We start from the raw sequence: 23,520 nt of genomic DNA on the forward strand, positions 1-23,520 counted from the left end.
AAATATTCCTAACGAAAGAAACTAAACATCCCCTAAACCCCCTGGCTCACCAGCTTTGCTGCACCATCTCACAGCCAGACCTATTCTCTTGTTTGCAAAAGTCCCTCTGCACTTTCAGCTGGGACAAAGACATCGGCATATCCTTACGTGCACGGCTGAAGTGCCAATGACAGGATGGGGACTTTGGACTGCTGGATAAACAGGTGCTGCTGCGGGCAATGCTGTTCCTTGATCAACACCTACTTTGATCAACTGAGCAATGCTTTTTTAAATACAAACAACCAACAAAAAAAACCCCCAGCAACAAAAAAACCTTCAACCAAAACCCATAAGCACTTTACTGTATGGGAAGCTTACAGCTAACTGGATGGTGGGACGTGAAGCACTCTTCTTGAAAAGTAAGAAAAGGTCAGCTCACGCATGCAAACCGAGAGCAAGCCGAGAGATACCTCGTGGATCCGACTGCATGGAGAAACCAAAAGCAACAAATCAAAGCTTGGCTTAGGCAAGCAGAGGTAACCAATTCGACAACAGTGATTTTGCAAATTACTTTTGTTGATTGAAGAACATTAGAAATAGAAGTGAGCCACAAAATTGGATTTTTTTTCCCCACGCTTTTGGAATTTTTTTTTAATTATACTTCTGATAATTAACTGGGTTATCAAAATGCTTAGCAGTCCTGGTTATTAGCTAGGACTCCACTGTGCCAGGAAAATGGCCATGCGGCCACACCAGCAATGCCACCCATTGATGGGTTAGCATGAGGCACCAGCATTCCCCATGGCCGTTCCCTGATCCCCGCAGCTCCTGTACAGAATAACAGGACTTCGACTACGCTTCGCTGTGTCTGTAGGTAAAGAACTAAAAGTAACAGGAGTAGCAGCTGAATACTTTGATCATGTAGTGTAACAAAAATCTGGTGGAAGTGACAAGAAATTCTACAGGAAATCACCAAGGATCCGGTGACATCCACACAGCTCCCTGCTTAAAACCTCCTCAAACCCTCCCTCGTTTTCACAGACTAAAGTACATCATACATTCCTGCAATAAAGCTGGTTTTTGTCATCAGAAGACCATTTCAATTAGACAGAATCCTTCCCCCGAGACACCATGTTATTTCTCCCTCACCATCTACCAACTTACCCTCCAGCGTACAGAAACGCGTCACCTTCTCTGGCATCAGCTTTCCATGCTTGTGCTGACAGTACACCTCTGCGATCTCCTGCCGACACTGCTTAGATTTAGAGCGGGACATGGCTGAGATCGCCTCTTTGCCCGTTACCTCACACTTTGGTGGTTGGTCATATCTCAGTTCGGGGGAGCTGTTTCCACTTTTTTTTAAATGCTGCTGTCTGGGAGACCTCTGAATCTCCTTCAAATTGTTGTTGCTGCTGCTGCTGTTTTTCCCGGGGTGATCACTGAATTGCACCACCTCATTGGAGTTCTTCCCCAGCAGCAAGTTCTCCTTCATCTTCTCCTCTTCCAGTTTCTTTCTCAAGTGCTCCTTTTGCTTGCTAAGGGGTTTTTTCACCAGCTCAGACTGGTGGTTTTGCCTCTGAGTCCTGGGAGCAAAGTTACTGTTATCAATATTTTCAAAGTCCTTGGGGACTGAATTTTCGTTATTGCTGTCTGTTCGCATTTTCTCTTTCGGTCGGTGGGAAAAATAGCCATCCTATAAATGGGGAGAAAAATTATACTCATCTTACTAAAAGTAGTCACATCCCATACATTACAAGCATTTCTTACATGAAAACATCAATCAATTACAATCCAACATACTGCAAAAAATCCCCACGTTAGGGTTCAGAACAGAAAGATGATCTGAGAGGGGCCCGAGTCAGTGCGACCACCACCTGCCCCCCGGCACCACCCAGCCGGCGTCCCACCCCACCTCCGATGGGGCAGGGAGGTTTTACACAGGTTCGTGAGCAATTGTTAACCAGACGCTTCACCCTGACACCATTAGAAATCAATGGCAAAACCGACACAGGTTTCAACGGAGCGAGGGCGGGCCCTTCAACGCTTCCCCCCGCTCCTTGTGGTAAAACCGCAGCTGGCGTCGCGGGGACGGCCCCCTTCCTCCGCAGAAAGCACCATGCGACTTTATAGCCCGAGCTTGCTTTCAGTGGAGCAACTTTGCTACAAACCAAACCTGTCCTAATTTGGGTTTTTTTTGAGTTTGTACATAACAAAACTTAGGAGAAGCGCTTCCCATGGGTGCGCTGCTGCGAGCGCCGAGCCCTGTGCGAGAGGTCGAGCCGCCGCAGCCCCCCGGCTCATGTGGCCGCTCTTCACCACCACCATCCTCTTCTCCACGCTGGGCACGCTTTGAGAAATACACAGACCATAACGGTGCAACATTTAAAATATATCTCATAAGGGAAAAGGAAAAGGTCACATAAAATACGTGTCTGATGCAGAATAACGCTTTGCTTCACAGCTTCACCTCTGCCTCCACCCACGCCCGCGGGAACTCGTCCTGGCCCAGCAGCAGAGCAAGTTTACAGCACTGAAGAAAAAGGAGGGTTATCCCAGGATCCTAGAGACAATGGAGAACACGGCAACCTACTCTAGAAAAGACACGACAGACTCAACCAAAACGGAGCTGCCCCGTGAAGTGTGCATCGCTACCAAACGGGAACCTGTCCGATAGCCGGGGGTGGCTGAGGCTGAGCCGCCTCGGCTCCAGCCGCAGAAACTAGTCCTCAGGCTGGGGGACACGCACCAGACGAAATCAATGGGGAATTGTTATTGAAACATCTGAAGACAGGTGTATAAATACTGATAGACTTTTTGAGTCTGTCCTGAGGGGAGAGACCAAACCAAAAATCAGAGGCAGGTGAATGACAGCATCCGCTAAGGACGACTGATGGGAGCCACTCCTGGCACCTAGGAACCACATCTTGCAGTCAAAACAAGGAAGGAGAGGGAGATAATGACTTATCCTAGGCCATGCAGGGAGCCCCGTTCACTTTGACCTCTGGAGCTCAGCCATGACAAACGTTTGAATAGTTTATTCACTAGAAGATGTGGTTCTGTGAGTGACTCAAGTGAATCTCTGCCCATGAACGCCTCCAGCTCACAGGGAGCTTTAGCTATCAGACACGGAAGAATGTAGAGAAGTTTAAAAAAAAAAACCCAAAACCAAGCCACAAACCAAAACACAAACATTTTTCAAACAAAATATTTTTAGGTTGGAGAGATCATAGCTTTTAGAAAAAAAAACTTTCTAATTTTTAAGGACACACATGAAATCAAATTCTTTTTTCTTATTTTTTTAAGAAGAAAAAAGAATAGCCTTTTTTATAGAATCAGAATCATATAGGTTGAAAAAACACCCTTAAGATCATCAAGTCCAACTGTTAACCCAGCACTGCCAGTCCAACCACTAAACCGTGTCCCTAAGCACCACATCTACACATTTTTTAAATCCTTCCAGGGATGGGGACTCCACCACTTCCCTGGGCAGCCTGGTCCAGTACTTGACAACCCTTTGGATAAAGAAATGTTTCCTGATCTCCAATCTAAACCTCCCCTGGCACAACTTGAGGCCTCTTGTCCTATCGCTTGTTACTTGGGAGAAGAGACCGACCCCCATCTGGCTACACCCTCCTTTCAGGGGGATGCAGAGAGCGACCAGGTCTCCCCTCAGCCTCCTGTTCCCCAGGCTCAGCACCCCCAGTTCCCTCAGGCGCTCCCATCAGACTGGTGCTCCAGACCCTGCACCCTTCAGTGCCCTTCTCTGGACACCAAAGAGAAAACAAACCAAACAAAAAGTAGTTTCAGGACAGCCCTCATTCCTGTGAATGACCAAACTGAAAAAAAAAAAACAAACCCAATTATTTTCAGAGCCCAGCTCCCTCCACTTAGCCTCTATCTCCAACGTATCTTCAAAGAAAAAGACTGCTGCAAACCCAGCAGCAAACTGCAAATAGAACAAGACAAACGTAAAGCTCATTAATAACATACCCAAAACACCTCCACGGAGGTGCCACTGCGCTGAGACTTCAGATGTTTGATAGCTGTCACGTTCCCTTTGTTCTTCAGCCAGCTCCAAGACCTCGGCTTAGTTACACCGCTTGTGTTTTGACTTGCTTTATCGTAATGCACTTGGATCTTGGATTTGTATATGTGAAACAGCTCAGAAACTTTCATTCTTGTGCTGTCCCATTTCCTCTGAGCTGGTGCTGAAAGTCACCTTTTTCCTCCCCAGATAATTAAATGCAAGATGCCCTGCACTCTTGTGCATATGTATGTGTGTTATATCCGTGTGTATATATATACAGCTACATGCCTAATTTAAATTATGCTGACCACAAAGAATCAGAACAAACACGCTGCGATTACCCTTTACCACATACATACTGTCCTGGTTTTGACAGCAGGACATTGTACCAGCGCTCCAGTGTAGGCAGAAGACACAGAGCTATCTGGAGTTGCAGATACCCGGGTGTATAAATGAGAATAAACAAGACACAAGAGGGTTGAGGTAAATGTGTGTGGATGGCACAATCCATAACCACAGCGGGTCACCCAGGGCTTTCTCTTGTCCATTCAACTGTTTTTTTGTCCCCCAGTTATACAAAACTTAAATGCAAGAGGCATCCAAGATGCTATTAATTCTATTAATGTGAATTTTATATCCCAAACACAGCCTGAGCTATTCTTTACAAGTAGTTCTTAAATTTCAACAGGTTAAGTATGTGAAATATGAAGGAAACTATGAAAAAGCAAACGTGACCTTTACTTGTTGGGTTTCAACAGCAGCAGTGTGCAGAGAGCTACAGGGACACCGCTCCACAGAAATGCAAAGCATCCCTGGCATTAGTTTTCATCGTTAATACAGTTGCTGTGGTTTAACCTGGTCAGCAGCTAAACCGACCACACAGCCGTCAGCTCACTCCCCCCGCAGTGGGATGGGGGAGAGAATCGAAAAGAAAAAAGGTATATCCCGTGGGTGGAGACAGAGAGTTTAATAGAACAGAAAACGAAGATAGTAACAATAATAATAGAATATGCAAAAGCAGTGATGCACAGCACGATTGCTCACCACCCGGAGCTGATGCTCAGCTAGTTCCTGAGCCGTGCTGCCTCCTGGCCAGCTCCCGGTTATATACGGAGTATGATGTCATATGGTGTAGAATATCCCATTGGGCAGTTGGGGTCAGCTGTCCTGGCCGTGTCCCCTCCCAGCTTTTTGGGTGCCCTCCCCACCTCTTGTTGGCAGGGCAGGGTGAGCAGCTGAAAAGTCCGTGATGCTTGGCAACAACTAAACCATCAGCGTGTTATCAACGCTATTCTCATCCTAAATCCAAACCACAGCACTGTACCAGCTGCTGGGAAGAAAATTAACTCTATCCCTGCTGAAACGAGGACAACAGTTGGAAGTACTTTTTATCGGTAACTGGAGCATTCCAACCTGCAACTTACGGCCAAAATACCTAGCTGCATCGATGGGAAAAATAATAATAAAAAAATAAATCTGTCATCTTCATTAAACTCTTTCCAAGGTCTCTAAAGGTGATGCCGCAATAGGATATTTCTGTGTATCTTGGCACCTTTCCCTCTCACAGTCTGACTCATGCAAAATGATTTTTGTCTTTAAGCTAAAAAAAATAAAATAAATTAAATCCTAATCTGTAGAGCAAATGAAATGTTGATAAAGGGGAAAGTAAGGGAGAGGTGTTCACTGTCGTTGGTTTTTCCTGGTAATTCTTATTACCCACGAAGGAGACACGGGCTGACCCAGAGCCCCAGGCAGATGTGCAGCACGTCCCGCGGAGCGCACAGCCCTGCCCCACGCTCTGCCTCCTGCCCCGTCCACACCTCTCTGCGGCAAAGGACGAGGCGTGGGCCATTCCTGTCCCAGACAGCATCCAACACAGTATTTCTATGGTCTTTCAGTTGGGATCTTCGCTCTCCATATGACCGGTGCCCCGTGAAGCTGCGCAGCCCCCCGGGGCCGGCGGAGGCAGCTCCGGGTGCCCACGCAGAGCGTTCCCACGCGGCTCATGCACCACGCTGGCACAGGAAAGCTGCGATGAAACCTCCGGAGAAAAAAGCAAAGCAAACAGTCGATTTACTGGTGTACGGTTCACCTCTTTAAACCATTTTCCTCCTTCAAGTGCTTTGCCCTCCTCTGGGAAACGCTTTTCCAAGTCTACATGCTGGAATTGGAAAAGACAAATGACTTTTAAATGCTTCAAATGACACAAAACTGAGCTCGGCTGTAACTCTTCCCTGCCCGCAGGGACAGCAAATTCCCCGCCACCGAGGACACCCAGTGTCTGCAGAGACGTCTCCTTGGAGGAGCAAGGAGTAAAAATAAAGCCCAGTCTGTAGAACAGCTGTACCAACGCAGAGCTACAGACACACGCTGACAAACAGGGCGGTGTAACAAGTGCCGCCGGCGGGCAGCCCAGCCCAGCCTCAGGCAATCCCACGCCTGTTGATGCAAGTGTTACGTGCCGCAAAGCCAGACATCTCAGCTCCATCCTCCTTGGACCTGCAGCGCTCTCGCACGGTAACTTTCACCAAAGCCAAGCGGGACTTTCACAGCGTAACGATCTCACGACAGGAGCCGTACGTCACGGCAGGACATGCCCATGTTTGCTCTGCAGGGGAAACGAAGCTCAGCACTCTGAGCCTAAACCAGCAGCGGCTGCTGACAATAAATTGCGTTCATTTGTGAAGTTCAGGGGCACGAACAAAAGCAGCACATCTGGGTTTCAGCTGGCTACAGGAGGATGGGTTTTACTTGCCCTGCAATATTTGATTTTTTACCGAGCTGGATTAGTTGCAGGCTTTATTTGCCATGGATGTCAAAGACATTCAGGTCAGGACAAAGTCATCCCGCAGAAAGGCGATCTTGAAAGCTGGCATTCCCGGGTCTGACGGTACCACAGGGAGTACATCTGCAGGTTTGCTGCTGGAACCATCATCTCGTTCAACTTTTGTCTAGCTATTTGGTAGCACCTTCTTATCCCTCTTTGTGCTTGCAAATCACGTTACACTGAAAAAACCGAAGGTTATACCAGGACCAAATTAGAAGCAGAGAGCCTATTAATATAGCCTGTATGGATCCACAGTCAAAGACAAAAGCAGTGTTTTCAAACTGACACCTAACGCTGCTATTTTTTGTTGTCGTATAGACTTAATCTCATCCACAGAATGCACGAAAAAGCTCTTATGGAAAGCACCGTTTTGATCTTTGCAACGGAGTGATTCTCTAGAACAGGCTTAGACCAGAAGAGGCTCTATGCAAAGCCAACTCATTCGAGAGGCTCCCCTGTTAAAACTACTCAGTCTTGCAGGTGCCAATCACAGAAGACAAGCCTGAGAAAAGGATTTCTAGAAACAGAAAGTTTCTGTCCTAACTATCCGGTTCTCAGGAGGTACACGGAGAGGTTAACTGCCGAGTGCTCAATGTACGAGCCCTGGCAGGGAGAGCTTTAATGACTGCGGGGCCTCTTCTGCGCATTTGCACACTGCCATTCAACAATAACAAGCAAATACTCCCAAAGTGGGAAAGAACAGTCTGTACCCAGAAGCGTGCATGAGGTCATTGCCAATTATATACTGATTGCCATCGATGCTAAAAAATAATAATATAACGTTAATGCAAAAATAACATTTTGCGCTCAGAGCCATTGCATGTGATGAGTTTGAGTTCTGCTCCAAATTCTTGTCGATCACACGGGTTCTAATTCTCCAGACTCCACCTTTAGCGTGTTTTATTAAAACCTGTCACACAACAAGTATGTTCTTTGGTATACGAGCCACTGTACCTGTGGTGATTGCGGGTCTGGGGCTCAGGCACTGTGAGCTTGCTAGAATTCAAAGTCCCATCTATCGCAGGGGAGAAAGCCGGGGTTTCTGTGGAGATGGAGGCAGAGCCTTTGCGATCTACTGAGAAGACGATGGAATAAATTGGCTCTACAGTAGGTGACAGCATCAACAGCAGCTGCCGCTCACCGTACCTAGCACAAATGCAGAGGGTTTAAAAGAACTTTACGGTCATCTGTAATGATAAATGGATTTTAATGACAGCCCGTTAACACTCTCAAAGGATTTTGCAAGTACAACACACACCCGCTCAGACAGACCCAGGTAGTTTATGTACCTGCAGACTGCCTCTCTCCGCACGTTTTTCACTTGCATCTGTCACATACATTTGCCTCTAAGTTGAGTACGCTCAAGCACAGATGTGCCTTTGGGTTTGCCCAGTTTAGAAAATTCAGGTCACAAATTCTCACGTAATCTATAGGTACAGTTCTGTGTCCTGCGTGCTAAAGGCAGGAGGTGACAGACTATGGCTGCAATACTGACCAAGGGAAAACTCCAATAAAGCAGCATGTTCTCGGTGGCGTATCCTGCTCTAAGACTAGAATACGCTACAAAGCCATTCGGAACCAACTGGCACGGTTTCAGACCGACCTGGCAGGGGTGCCACCGCCAACAGCCAGGATCAGGCGCTACGACCGTTAATTTTTGAACATGCAAAAAGCCAACACCAGACCAATTTCAAATCTGCTTTCAGAAAGACAACCTAATGCGCAGATAAATCAGCAGATACAAACATCAGTGGCCTGATGCGCCAGCAGACTGCATGTGGCTGAGGGATCCAACTCGAGACAGCAAAGCCACGGGGCAGAGCCCGTCCCGGCAGCAGGCACTGCTCCAGCATCGCCTGCCACGCAGCGCGGACGTACGGTGCTGCCAGGCGGCTCCTTTTGTAGAGGCTTCGCAAGGAAAGGTAAAGAAAACCCTAATCAGTCCACAAAGGCACGCAATAAGAGCTTGCATTTATCTGCGGAAGGTGTTCATTGCATAGTGCAGAGCATTTTCCTCCGGACAATAAGAAAACGCTCCCTTCTCAGGGAAAGTTACTCATTGTACGATTTCTGTATCAAGGAAGTTCTATAACTACTATGCAGATGGATGGACCGTGTGCAATCGGGCCCTGAATGGCAAATGTTCACAGCGTCAGTTCACCTGGCACAACTGATTCTCTCCCCAGCACAGAGGGATTTGCTGTCCTTTTGTACTGAGAACATATTTTCATGTTCTTCCCCCCGGCAAAGCTCGGTACCATAAAGACGCAGCAAACCAAACCAGAAATAGGCATATGCACACACTGAGCAACACCACACACAGACCTTCCTCTAAATACAAAGTACTGGACGTGCTGGCCTTGAGGGCCAGGTATAAATCAAACCCCTGTACCATAAAAAAATAGATTTTTTTTTTTCCTCCTGTCATATAATAAAATACATAACAATTATTGATCACACATGAAAATACGCAATCCCCGGGCAGTCACGCAGGATCACGCATGCCTGCGACAAAGCGAGCGCCCAGAGCTGCTGCAGACACTTGTCCCTTTGCTGGGGCGAGCTGTGCCCGCGGGCTCCAAACCAGCTCACAGCGCCAGGAGGCGGCAAACAGCTTCAAAATCTGCCTCGTATGCCAAAGCCACAGAGAGACCTGGTCAGTTTTGACAGGACCATCTATTTTACCTGTCCTGTGGCCAAGAAGAATTTAAACAGCCCTATGAAAAGATAATTAAAACAAGTTTCTGTTCAATATTAATCACAGCTCTGTGACATATTATTTTGTAATGCTTATTAATTATTCAATAATGATACCTTCCGATTGCCAGGGGAGTCAGAGGATGGCATCTTTACAAGCAGGGCCTGCTCCTGGATTAAATCTTTTTTTTTCCTGCTCTAACCTTTGTGTCTTTGAGGGCTGTTTCTTAATTGAAATCAAAACCTTTCCCCCCCAGCAGAACTACAAACATTACACTATGGTCTTCAGAACAAGAGCAGGAATCATAAACACTCCTCACGCTTCATTGGGCTCAAAAATTTGATTTCACAACCCTTTTTTTTGAAACAGCTGGACACTCGTCTCCCTTGGCACCCACCCCAGGGACCTTCTTCAGACCACCCAAACCAAGGAGCACGGCAACTTCAGCCCCACAGCTGCTTACAAGCTCTTCTGCAAGAGTCCAACGAAAAACACCTTTCTCCATCACGGTAAAGTAAAACTACAGGGCATATGCCTGGAATCGTCCAAACGCTCGCTCTTCTGCTCAATGCATACAGAAGGATGGCCACCATCAGAATGATAATAAATAATAATGATAAAAAGACACAGCAAAGAATTGCTGAGCCAGGCAGAAGAACGGGTCAGCTCCTCTCCCTTCCCGCTGTCAGACCAAGCGAGCCCGTTCCCCAGGACGATCGAGCGTGCGGGACAGACACGCTGCTGGCTCTGCCGGAGCGCCGGGCACCTCGCCTGTGTGCTGCACCACACCGCGGTCCAGAGCCGGAGCATCGCGCAGGTATCGCCTCCTCTGCTCAACGGCACGGACTGCGACATCTTTCCAACGCTCATTCCAACAGCTGAGAAGGCCACAGGATGAAGGACGGCATTTTCCCAGTTAGGGTAGGACCCTGCCAATACAAATTCAGCCCCGGATACAGCGCTCACCCTGGTGTCACCTGTCTTACCACATCCTCATCTTTCAAGCGGGAAAACAACCATTGCTCCGCTCGAAGCCGTCGTGCAGCCGCAGGGATGCGGACATCCTGCCGCGCCATCAAGACGAACGAGAAATCGTGAACTCTAATCGAAGATGTGGTTGATGTGCCACAAGACCCTCGGAAAAGTAGTACTTTTGGCAGGTTTGGACAAAAGCACAGTCAAAGACAGCAGATGGAGAAAACCAGCAGATGTTAATATAGTTAGATTTTTCCATATGTTTTTCAGTTTTGCTGCAATAAGTACATTGTACTTCAATTGTCAGTGGCTGAAGACTTGTGAGAAACATTTTGTGAGAAATACATTGTTGCTTTATGCCTGACATAAAAGAGAGAGATACAAAAGGTGAAAACAAATTTATTGACTTTGAACTTGCCAGCTGTTAAAGACGAAAGATGCAATTGTTTCCCATACAGTCCTCTTACGCAAAAAACTGATGAGAAAAAGCGGTCATTTGAGTTAAAAGAGGGATTCTGATACGTGAAAAAGCACGAGTCCTTCAGGATTCAGCACCAACAAATCCTTACAGGCACTGCTAGCCCCAAACTACTGTTATACTTGCACTTCCCGTAACAGATGGACCACCACAAAGTGCACAGACGCAGGGGACCCCGTGCTGGAACATCTGCGGTGGTGATTATTTGGAGGATTATTTTTCCCCTCCTTTCCAAAAACGTTACCATTGATTTTTATTTTTTTTTTTAACAGCAACTTCAGCAGTGTGTTCCAAAACACTAGAAACAACACCGTAAAAATATTATTAATAGAAGTTGCTTTTTTTTTCCTTTTTGCATACATAACATTTGTACATTAAGGAAAGATGTTCCGGTTTGAAATGGAATGAGAACAGCTTCAGAACTTTGGCTGCTTTCCTCAAAAGAGTTTTTCTGTTTCTTGCTAACATGTGACTTGCTTTCAGAGCGATTTAGATTAGGCAGTAAACCAAAACTGCACCCCTCAAGAGTCCAAACAGATTTTCACATTCGCTCCAGCTTAGCACAGTAACTGTATGAACAGCCATATTGCATTAACCGCAATTTCAAATGTTCATCTGGTTATTAAAAAGTTCGGAACGCTGCTAGAGGGAGCTGTGAAAGAACATATCCGTAGTATTTCAAAAAATGACAACTTTGTTCTCTGCTAATTTAAACTTCTCGGGAAAATCTGTACTTACATGGGAGGACTGGAGGACACAACAGAGTAGTCAAGTTTATTCAATCTGTAACAGAACTTGATTTACAGGCAGTAACTGCCCCCGCTCTACGCGCAGCGCTCCCTTTCAGACGATGCTCGATCTCGGGAAGAGACGCCAGCCCAACGCGCTCAGCCCTTCTCCTGGCAAGGGGCCCTCCCAGCCCAACTCACCAACAGGAGCGGCAACACCCACTGAGCTCGGGCGGGCTTTTTTCCTGCACGTACATACATACACGCACGTGTGCACACACACACACACGTGCACACACACAGGTTTTAACGGTTCCCGCCTCTGCCTCGCGGTGCGCTAGCTCTGCCCCGCTGCGGGGAACCCACCCTTGCCTGACACGACACTTTGCTCCATTCCCAGGTGAACAAACCCTCCAAAGACCGTTCACTTTGAGCAACTGTCCTGGAACGTTTACCAGCGTTATTAAGTCTCCTGGATTCATTTCAGGTTAACCACATCTTTAAGCAGAATTCACCACAAAACTAGGAAAGAGATGAAGGAGGACTGGCCTGACAGCGCAGAACGCGGCTTCTGAGGAAGCTCAGGAAAACCCTGGAGGTTTATTTTCCTACAGCTTCTTCCCAAGAGAAGGTGGATCTTATAATCCTTCCAACGAACAGTTCAGACATGAAGGAGCTTACAAAGAAGTCAGCACTTTCTCAAGGGAAAGGTAATTTAAGTGACTTTTTATATTAACGTTTATTACTCGCGGGCCTTGCGGAGGACCCTCAAAGGGCAGCTGGCAGGAGGGGCAGCGGCAGGGAGGGCTGCTGGGCAGGCGCAGGGCTGCCGCTGCTCCTCCCTCTCCTTCCCAGGGGCTGCCACGGCACGGCACGGCACCTTGGCTTGCACGTCGGCGTCTCCTGGGACAAGGGACCGGACTGCGGAGGTACGGCCAGGAGTGGGATCGCTACACAGCGGGTTTTCCTGAGGGTTATTCTAGTACAGAAATGGAAATGTGATGTTCTGTGGTTCTAATCATCACCAAAGGGTACTGCTTCGCTATTTGACAAAGGTGCCCCAAATAACTAACGCAACGTGTAGGAGTAAAGCTCAATCACCTGGATGTTCAGAATCCAGACAGGATAACCACACTGAGCTCCCGCCACCAGCCAACCTGTTCATCCATTTTTTTTCCTACCTCCCCCTCTGAGTGACCTGCCCCATGAAAAAACAACACCGCTAAGCTGAACTGAATTCCTCTGCTTTCATCTCTATTCCTTTCATCCAAAATTCAGCCAATATACACTTTATATCTTTCAAAGCAGTAGTAAACATTTGAAATTGCTTCCTGGTGACTTGTTATTAACTAGATTCCAACTAAATTCATCTGGAGGCCTATTCCAACTCCAATCTAAACAATCTCGAGCAGCCCAGGGTGAATTGCTGAGACACACAACAGGATCTCTGGCAGCTATAGAAATTAAACATAATTAAACTATGGATGGTAGAAACCAAAGACGCCCTCACATACAAATGAAAACATCCTTGTAAAATACGGTCAGTTTAGCACAAACATATTCAGCCTTAATTAGGTAGAAAAATCTATTTAGATGAATACAATGCAAAGAATAATAATGAACTTCAGGATTACATTTTGTTACTTGGAGGGAAAAAGCAACACAAATAAATGGGAAGTAATTGGAGCTTGTTTAATAGTCTCAGACTATCAGCTTGAACAACTATAATCATTAAAGACCCTGCAGTGATCTTCCACTGATAAATGTTGTTAAATCAGAATTACAATATGACAAGCATGAAGAGCAAAGCCTATTAATATGAGCAGCACTAAAAGAAACAGATTCATTCACATCTTTTTTCACCTGCCCGGCACCACAAGAAGTCTTTGAACCAAGCACGTAGGAATGCGAGGCCTCCGTCTTTCCTCTCGTTTCGGGTGAGACTGAAGTGAGAACACTTCCACACGCGTGCTCACTGCAGGGCGACCGCAGGCGAGCAACGGCTATCCTCACAGGGATCGGTGTCACGGGGCCCAAATACGTTACCCTGTACCCACTGTCGCCACGAGCCAAACGGACCCTTCCACGAAGGGCAGCGCTGCTCCCCGCGGGGCCTAAGGACCGGGAGGGACGGCTGGACGTTTGCAGCGCCCACTTGCAGCACGGACCCAGCGAAGCTTCTTGCCGGTGAAAGACAAACTCTGCTTCCGCCATTTCATTTCGACCCCTGGAGGCCAGTTACTTCTAACCAGCTCTTCTCTCCCCTGCCCATCGCCCCCAACACAGAGACACGGCAGGGTGGGAAGACCGTCTCTTTTACTCTTCTTTCTCCAAGTACTGCCTCAAGGTCATGGTCCTCACAAACCGTCCCAGAGCCGCCCCACCGCTTTCTGCGCGGCTCTGCCCCGGCCGTCGCTGCCGTGCTGGTAAAGCGGAGAGCAGGCGCAGGCAGGCGCGTTTCTCACAGCAGCCCCGCGCCGGGCAACGTCCTCTCTCCTGTCAGAACCGCGGGCGGTTTGCATCCAATAGCTGAATTTTCTGCCCATATAAACCAGCGTGATTCCTACAGGTTCGTGGATGTGTGCCAGCCAGTGCTAGGAGATGATGTAAAAAATTACCTTTTCTCTATAAACTGAAAGCTTAGGCACGGGTACTAATCCTGGAAGGTGTCCTGTCCTCTTGGTCATGGGGCAGGCTTCCAGACCCACGACAAAGCAACTCGGGAAAAGAGGTTTTTAGATGCTGGTTTGTATCTTCACAGAAGGTTCTTCTGCAAGATCAGTTGCATTAATAAAATAAAAACTGAAAAGGCCAGAGGACATTATTACGGTCTCTGCCACCTCAGCTCCCCTGCCAGTTCAGCCTCCCTGAAGGCTCAGCCCAGGACCTGGCCTCGGCAAGGGTTGCTTATGTGGTACTGCACCCTCTGTTCTTGCAAATACCTTCGTTAAGAGCTGTACAAATGAGCAGTTTTAACACCATGATGAAATGCAACAGAGATTTGGGGTTAAAAGATGCAGTGGAATACAGATTTCTGACACCAAAAAACCTGGAAAAAATGTCCCTTGATTTCAAAAACTTGTCATTTTATTTGCTCCAGGAAAGATTGTGAAAAATATATGCATTGCTAGAAGCTTAAAAAAGTTTTCCAGGAAACCACCCTCCACCCTGACTTGAATGGATATTCATTTTGCAGAGCAAAACCTTTTTGTGTACCACACTAAACGTGCTGACTACATTTGAGCCAAGCACCAGATTGTACAGTGCCCTGCTTTCCTTAGCCACATAACAGCCTGTCACTCACGCAGTAAGCACAGTGCTGTCAAAACAGCGATTTGTAATTACACTGCATTTACCAATGGTCATGTTTCCATAACTCCCCACTTACAATTATGTCAGAAACAAGGAATCACTCCACACACAGTCGATGATCCTATCCTAGCACATACACATCCTCAGCTGACAGAACTAGATCAACAGCGCAGCATAACGTTAACTCAGGTAGTCGCTATTCCTACACCATGCCACGCAGAAAACTCAAACCACTATATACTCCACTGATTTTAACTAACAGCATTATGTTAGCGCATCACAAATATACTTCTTTCTACGGACAACCGCTGGCCTTGCAGCTATGCCAAAGGTTTATTTACAATCAGCAGTTTTTCGTGTGATCTAAAATGAACTTTACCCCAGGGACCTTAAGGAAGCGTACCAGCTTCTTCCAATAGCACGAGGAAAGTCAAATCCTAGTATGCTTTTATGTTCTTGGTGGACGCACAATCCAGTAACTTCTCGCATGCAACAAGCTTGCAAGGTCTCCCTTCGGAACACGGCTGGTCACCCCTTAGTGACTGTGAGCCCGATGCTCTGCGGGGACAGGCTCGGGCACACGCGCTGTGCAACGGCAGAACGCACCAGCACAAGCCATACCCTCCGTCAGGCCCCGGCTCCGAACGCTCTCCAACGCCTCTTTTGGAGCCTTTCCCAACTCTTGGGCAAGCTTTAGGGTTTAGACTCAGTCCTCCATCCTATCATCCTGGTCTGTCTTACAGGGTCAAAACTGTCTTCCACATAAGCCCAACAGAGTCCATGGCATTTCTGTCGAGGTGTATTCTTGACTGAGGGTTAAATGATTCTTCCCCCCCCCCCCCGCGTTATAACACATGCTCACTCCCACAGTTATATTAATATATACTTACATATATCTGCCATTATTTCCACTCAGCTGGAATGAAATGGGTAGTGGAACTTCCAGGATGAAGTTACTACCTTTGGCTTTCTAAGCAGTCGCTCTTTGGTCATCTGGACTTTTTTCCTGATTGCGCAGCACCCATCAACCGCAGCCAGCACGGTGCCACGGAGGAAGGCGAAGCCCCCGTGCAGCCAGCCCCGTGCTGTCAGGGGCTCCAGGCGCTCAGCGCTGCTTCCCCCCGCGGGGTCAATGGGAAACTCATTCACAGCTTCGCCTGGTTTTAGATCTCAAGCCTGGTGTGCAGGACAGGATTTGGTCTTTCGTACACCGGAGAGTTCTCTTTTACAAGCATATTTAATAATCTACAGCAACCCGAGTGTACATACTGCTGTAATACACTTGTTAGAAAGAAACTTTGTTTTGAGAATTTTCTGACTGCTGGAACACAGTGTCATTTGCAGAGACAGTAGGATGATAGAGTGTACACCATGCTATGTATATCTTCCAAAATGTGTATTTCCCATTAGTATTTTTTACTAGGCCAACCAATCCAAATATCAAAGTGACACCTGGCAAGTATAATGCTATGTATTTACCAACATAATAATAACAACACTTCAGCAGAGTAATATTTTCAAGGGTTTGAAATGAAGAAAATCTCTCTCTAAAATCTTATCTAGGATGCATAAGCTGCAAAGATGAGAGCACCGCCAGAAATCAGCCTAAGGGAGCTATCGTGTTTCAGACTGGAAGCTAACAGTTTCTGATCCGTGGTTTGTAAGGACGGCTGTATCAACAGCTCTACACGAAGCAATACCAACGAGAGACCTACACACACCGCGTGCCTTTTGTGAGGGGTGCAGATAAAGCACTGTCAGTTTGCAGGCTTTGGCGTCTGGTTGGTGCTTTCCATATTTCAAAAAAAAAAAAAAAAAAAAAAAAGACTATTGTTATCCTACTTTGTCTGATTGCCTACTGCCTCTCAGTGACACTATGCTGCTACGAGAGAAGCAAATCCAGCAAGTTTCCAGACTCGGGGTCCTTGTGCACGTCTGCCAGGCAGCAGATCACTTCCCCGGGAAGCAGCCTGCAAAACCCACCGGCACCTCAACGCTTTCCTGGAAAAGCCCCTGTGTGACGGGTCACACATCATTCCCTTTTTGAACCCCGGGGAGTTTAAGGAGGAAAAGCATGGGAAAGATACCGAAAGACAGGGTTTTACCAGCTCCCTGCTTCCCTCCCCACCGCCCCATGCCGGCCAAGCTCCGCGGCACAAGAAGGATGGCACAGAAATGTTTACTCAAGTCTGTGCTGGCTGGAATACCAATGCAGCCCAGCAATGAGCTTAACAGCAAACAGGAAGGAGGAACAAATCTCTGCCACGAAAGAAACAAATAGCCGGAGATGAGCTTTCCCAGCAGGTACCACATTGCAATTCAGAACGCGGCGGTATCAGAGATCTGCGCTTGCGATACAGGAGGCTCCTCCAGGAAAACAAGCTCCAGGTTCCTGTGGCTTATAAAGGCAGCACCGATGATTATTGTCAGCAGATCTGAAACTGTTGCCCTTTATTATTCTTTATTAGCATCAAATTATGTTAGCAGAGCAGATTTGAAGAAATCTGATGCAAGCAGAAGCCTGTTGTAAATACTGATGTGAAAAGATGCATTTTGCGTGTTATGAAAGGCGAGAATGAGTTGTCGTCTTTACTTAGTTTAATTCGTGTGTTGTCCTTTATAATAGCAAAAGCCTTTATTAAGAAGAAACGTTAGGCTCTGCCTATGGCCCAGATTCTCAGTTTATGTCCAAATAAATTTTACATTCCTCTGAAAGTAAAGACTTCGAATGACTGTTAAAATGTACATGGGCTATTATTGGCTCCTAGAGTTGCTCAAGGAAATTAAAAAAGAGCAAAGGAATCTATTAAGCAACATTTCAACATTGTGTTGAAATCTCTAAGATAACAAATGCATTAGAAAAAGCAACAAGATTATTATCATCCTTAACGCCTTGACCCAATGCATGAACTGGGCTGCTTCCAGTAAACAAGTGGTTTGTGATAATTTTATAGAAGTGATTAAAATAAGTGAAGAGTCACTTGAATATTTTTTTCCTTTCCTGTTTGTGAATAAGTGTGTGCTAGTTAGCCAGAAGTCCCCGTTGATGCAGAATATTGCAGCAAGACAGGAGCAGTGGTTGAACCCCCCCCCCCGATTCATCTTATCTGCCATCAATCATCCATGGAGAGAGGGAGCGACAATTACGGCATTGCACAACAGCTATAAATACAAATTCCTCTGTCTGTACAGTCAACAAAGCCGTTCCCACGTGTAAGCATATTACTTCAGCACCGGTTTTACAGAGCAAGGTGAAATTCCGGCAGTCCCCACCCAGCAGTGAACAGAAAGGAGAGAGTTGGCCTTTCACTGCTGGCAAGCCACATCGTCCCCACACAGATCCAGCACGTTAGAGCACAGTCCTGCTCAGAAAACACACAACAGCCTTCATCGGTGGGTCAGTGACTGAGCTTGGGCCAACCTAGATGACGAGCCACAACCCCGAGCCATCAAAGCTCCAACAGCCAGCATCAACACTGGCACGCGCACGGTGCACAAGTAGCGGATACAACCCAACGCACGACATCGGCTGCCCGTCTCTCACCTGGACAAACCACACTTCTACAGGTGATCCAGCAATATCATTGCTCCCTTCAAAGATACCAACCATGGACTGTTGTTAAAATCAAACAGCAAGTGCCATGGTAAAATAGGGGTTTTTTTTCCTTTTTTAGTTTAAAGCCAGAATATTTCTTACCACCCACAAAAATGCATAGGCAGAAAGCACAGTAGTGAATTAAGTACATGTTTTTAACTGTACTGAGCAATTGGACTACTTGCAATGCTAATTACTCTATGCAATGCCCATATTTTAATGCAATCTCCTCTAAGGAACCAATAATTTTTTACAATGTATTTCCAGATATTTTAAAAGCTGTTTGGTGAACTGCCTCGCACAGAAATTTCTGAAGCTGTGAACACATCTACCAAACAGAAATTGCCTCCAAGTATGTCCAAAATAGCAGACTTCTTAGCAAGGAACCACTAACAAAACAGAACGACATTGCATGAGAAACTTGCCAAAGAGTGACCTTTCTCCTTCCCTCGTTCCTCACACCACTGCTTTTCTTACACAAAAATCCTTTTACCACAAACCTTGCACCAGTTTCTCTACAGTTACATTTGTGCAAGCCATTTGGAGAACAGTGCACATAGCGGGGACTGGGCAAAACGGTGGAATTCAAAGAAGCCAGTAAACCAGTAGGAGATGTATCCATGCTGGAATTCATCTCCTCACTACCTTGCCATTTCGTACCTCAATGAAGTTTTGCAGGAGTCGGTTCACTGAAGGAGGCGGCACCTAAGCTGGAGCACTCACCAAGAACAGAGGATCCACCACAAGAGCAGAGATCTCTCGTGCCCCATCACCGCAGGAACAAGGCTGCGTAACAGGGCAGTAGCTGAAGCAGTCATAACAAAAGCAGAAAAGTGTGTTTACTTCCACTGCTCTTCTAGGCATTCGGGGAGGCAGAGCAGGGGAGAATGGGGAAATGAAGAATATCCAACACCAGACAAAACCCATGGACAAAGTCTGGTAAAAATTGAGTCTGAGCAAGGAAACGGTGTATCCATCACCTATGGGAGTAAACACGCAGATACACAGCAGGGAACAGGCAGAGCCAAGCGTGCCAACTGCCAGGCAACTACCTGACAGGAAAAAATTAATTGACAAGTATTTGCAGGAAATTGTTTAACACCAGTCCTCTCGACTGTCAGTCTGACATTCATTAAGTGCAAAAAAAAAAAAAAAAGTCTTTGAGAAGCAGCATTTAATTACTCACAGAATGTTTTAATTGCTATTACAAAGCAGTAGTATTTAATTACAGATCGTATTAACACAAAAATGATCCTATCATGATCATTAGGATTTACTGTAGTGATCTTGTTCACCAACACAGTGCCTTTGTATTTAAAGTAAAATGTCATTAAAAAGCCACGGGAACCTCATCATTAATGTGTGGGTAGTGTAATCTTAATTTCCTCCTGCAGATATTGAACTGAGACCAATCATGCAAGATTTTCCAGTATGCAAAACAACTGTCACTTTTCATTACAAAGAATATGAAGCAAAAGGAACACTGAAATAACAAGGCTGAAACAATTTTCCAGATTTAGAAAATCCCATGCCACACTTTGTCTAGGAGCACTTTTTTCAAGGCTGAATTTTCCCAGGAATTCTGAAAACAAGGTGTAATGTCCCTTTGTTCAGAATTCAATTCTGGGTCGGCAAGTAAGCCAACAATAGACTATTCAACCTACCTCTCATGCAGATGATGGTACAATCTCAAGTGTCTGGCAAGATTTTATTTATTTATTTAAGAAAAACCAACTGAAGATCAGCACAATTGCCAGTAGCTAAAGATTTTAGTTCTTGATAATACAAAAAAAGGTCAAGCAGATTTAATGGCAAAATGTATAAAAGCAAGAGTAATGCATGACTCAGAAAAGGAAGTTACAGGGGGAAAAAATAAATATCTTCAATACTAAGTCATGTCAAGCAAGTGCAGACTCTGACATCAGCACATGTGGATGGGAAGGTACACAGTCAGCTATCAGAAACATTTAACGAAGGGCCCAGACCTCCAAGACCCTGAGCGGTTTACAAAATCAGGCAAGAAGGAAGGAAACTATAAAGCAAACCGCTTTCTAAAATATAATATGTGTAAATGTATATGTAACAGAAATTATATACGTTCATCAGAACATACATGGTATAAACAATAAGAGGAATTCCATAAATATTAAGATTCTCTAGACAACATATAGAGTTTAAAAAAGTTAACTCTGGTATAAGTCTATTTAACACTTATTTAGCCCTGTATCTCCTGCAGACTATAATTTCTGACCCAATCTTGAACCTTGCTGTTGGGCATCCTTCCTGTCAGATGCCATCTACGGCTGATACAATGCCCTTTGTGTTTGTCTTTTAATCTTGTCACATCTCTCTATCTTCTGCTTTGGTGCTCAATAGTTCACCTTTTGTCTGATTGCTGCCCTTGCTCGGGTTCCAACCTTTGCAGATCTGCAGACCTGTCAGACAAGGAACAAAAGACTCTTTTCTAAACAGATAAGGGAACATAAAAATAGCCATGGGTCAGGTTCTGCTCGCAGTTACGACAGCTGCCGGATTCTGTGAAGTGCTGTCAAGATGAGTCAGTCTTCTTCATCTGCTGGCTTACTGGTGAAAGCAGATGAAATCTCCAAAAATTTTTCAGCCTTAAAGTTGTAAGACAGCTTCAGGTGAGGACCAGAACACCAAAGCAAAGGACAACTGCCCTAGTTCCACCCTTACACTACATCCACGTGAAGCTGCCTCTTGCACTGCTGGACCAGCAGAGCTGCATCGACACGAAGGCCTCGGTGCCAGCATGGCTCAGGAGCTCATCAGGACTTAACACCCCTGCCCCGCAAGACTGACCAAATAAAGCCACCCAGAGGCATACTCGGATCAAAAAAGCCACCGGTATTTTTCAGTTCTTTGTCAGCAAAGTCGTCAAACAAAACTTCTTGGTTTCTCCTTAATAACCCTTGAGCTCAAAATCTTACCTCTTCTTTCTCAGAGTGACCCAACAAATTGGCATCGATGCTTTGCTTTCTTCTTCTCTTACTATTCTTTCCAAAGTTCTAGATAAAACAATATTTTCACAATGAGTTTAGTAGTTTAGATCTAAAGGCTTATTAGTCAAACCACAAGTGATTTGAGTATAAATGAAAACATGGACTTGACATTTCTAGCAGTTAACTCCCCAGGACATTGTTGTATTTCCATTGTTGTCCAAGCGCTGGAGCAAGCTTCAAGATTGCACCATGCAAAGCTGAAACAAGGACAGGAATCCTGGCTTTGCTGAGGGCTCCTAGGGCTTTCCAAATACAGGGCCACACGCTGCAGCGCGCCTCCAAGACACCACTGGAACGATACAGCCTGCTGCCACCAGGCCACCGGCCACGTGAAATGCATTTGCTGGCTGTGCTGGTCCACAGGACACAGATTTCCCCCAGTTGACACGAAGAGCAGATTTAAGTGGTATTGTAGCTGCAACCATTGTGGCCGTGACATTGGTATGAAGGCAGCGGGGGCTAAATCAGATGGAAATCACTGGAAAAGGTTACAGCGTCCTAAACCAAAGTTAATCAGCAAGTCTTGTACGTCACAGTGCTGCAAAGCCAGCTAACTACAGCAACGAAGGATTTGCCAGACCTAGCAGGCATTTGTTACCCCACGGCAGAAGGATACGGCAGTTCGCTATGGTCAGAGAAACGAACATAGGGAAAATGCTTTGAGGTTATGCTCCTTGCGTGGTAATACCATCTCAATGTTTATGTGGATCACCTTTAATACAGTTGTATTAATCAATCTCCCTCCTACATATATGATGGTGGTCTTGGAAAGACAAGAAAGAGGCACTAAAAAAAAAATGCATGCACACTGCATACATTATTTAAAAGATTTTTTTTTTCGTATGAGTAAAATGAAGAGTTAACCAAGCAATTCAAAGTCAGGATAAAGCTACACCAATCCAAAACCTTTCTGTCCCTCTAAAATCTGGTTTATGTTATCACAGAAAACAAATAAAAATGAATTCCTTGTTCCTTTCCCAGACATTTCAATCAAGTTTTTGACTCCCTGCAATTCTCTGCCTGTTCTGCTGGTAATGCCCTTCAGCCAGGAGACCAGACACGGAGGAGCACGCAGTTTTCACAACTTCAATTTGCCATCTCCAACACAGCAGTCCCAGTCTCTCTTGAATTATCACTCCCTCAAATGGGCTCATGTCGACACTGGAGATCTTCCTCCTACTTTACAAGTACCACTACAGTCCTTATGAAGATGCATACAAAATGGAAATATTTATAAAACTGTGAAACTGAAATACACTACATATGCTGAAGATCAAAGTAAAAACAGCAGATGCCATTATTATGTGTACTTATTATATATTTACATTTTACATATAATTTACATATTACACGTTTTTCTGATTTTTTTTTTCCAAATATCAACAAGACTTATGTATCAAATAGTTTTTTAAACAAAGCTTGGGAAAAGCCTGTTTGTCTTCACCGCAACCTCATAAATTTGCAACCTCACTTACGAAGAATCTGGTTTATGACAAACTAAGCAAAGGAGTGGGTGGAAGGAAAAACCCTTTTTTGACAGGCAACCTCTTTGCTGATCCAGTTAAAGGAAACTGGATATTCAAACAAGTAAAAAAGTTATTCTCCGTTTTGCAATGCAACAGATAAAGCCGCTGATGTGGCACTTCCCCAGTGTTTGAACGCAAGGTCTAAGAACTACGAGGTTTGTGACTGGAAGCTTTTCATGCCCCAATGAAATTTTAGGTGCCAAGGCGCAGAGCGGCAATTCCTGCTGCTTATTCAGAAAAGGTTAGGGAACAAAGGAAAAATTATCACGTTTGCTTCATGTCACGCGTTCACACAATTCACGGTGACTCATGGCTGCTGACAAAGCCTGGGCTCCCAAGGAAGCCTAGGGCT

General features: G+C 45.7%; 1 protein-coding gene across 2 annotated transcripts in view; it reads right to left on the reverse strand.

The window, feature by feature from the left end:
- The window catches only part of XYLT1 (xylosyltransferase 1), a 192,246-nt gene that overhangs the window by 88,620 nt on the left and 80,106 nt on the right, over positions 1-23,520 (reverse strand). For both annotated transcript variants that reach the window (XM_075767887.1, XM_075767886.1), the window contains one exon: positions 1,144-1,672. In XM_075767887.1, coding sequence (XP_075624002.1) covers positions 1,144-1,672 — 529 coding nt within the window. The remainder of the gene's footprint in view (positions 1-1,143; positions 1,673-23,520) is intronic.

The sequence above is a fragment of the Balearica regulorum genome, chromosome 15, assembly GCF_011004875.1.
Source record: "Balearica regulorum gibbericeps isolate bBalReg1 chromosome 15, bBalReg1.pri, whole genome shotgun sequence".
In the NCBI taxonomy this organism is placed as follows: Eukaryota; Metazoa; Chordata; class Aves; order Gruiformes; family Gruidae; genus Balearica; species Balearica regulorum.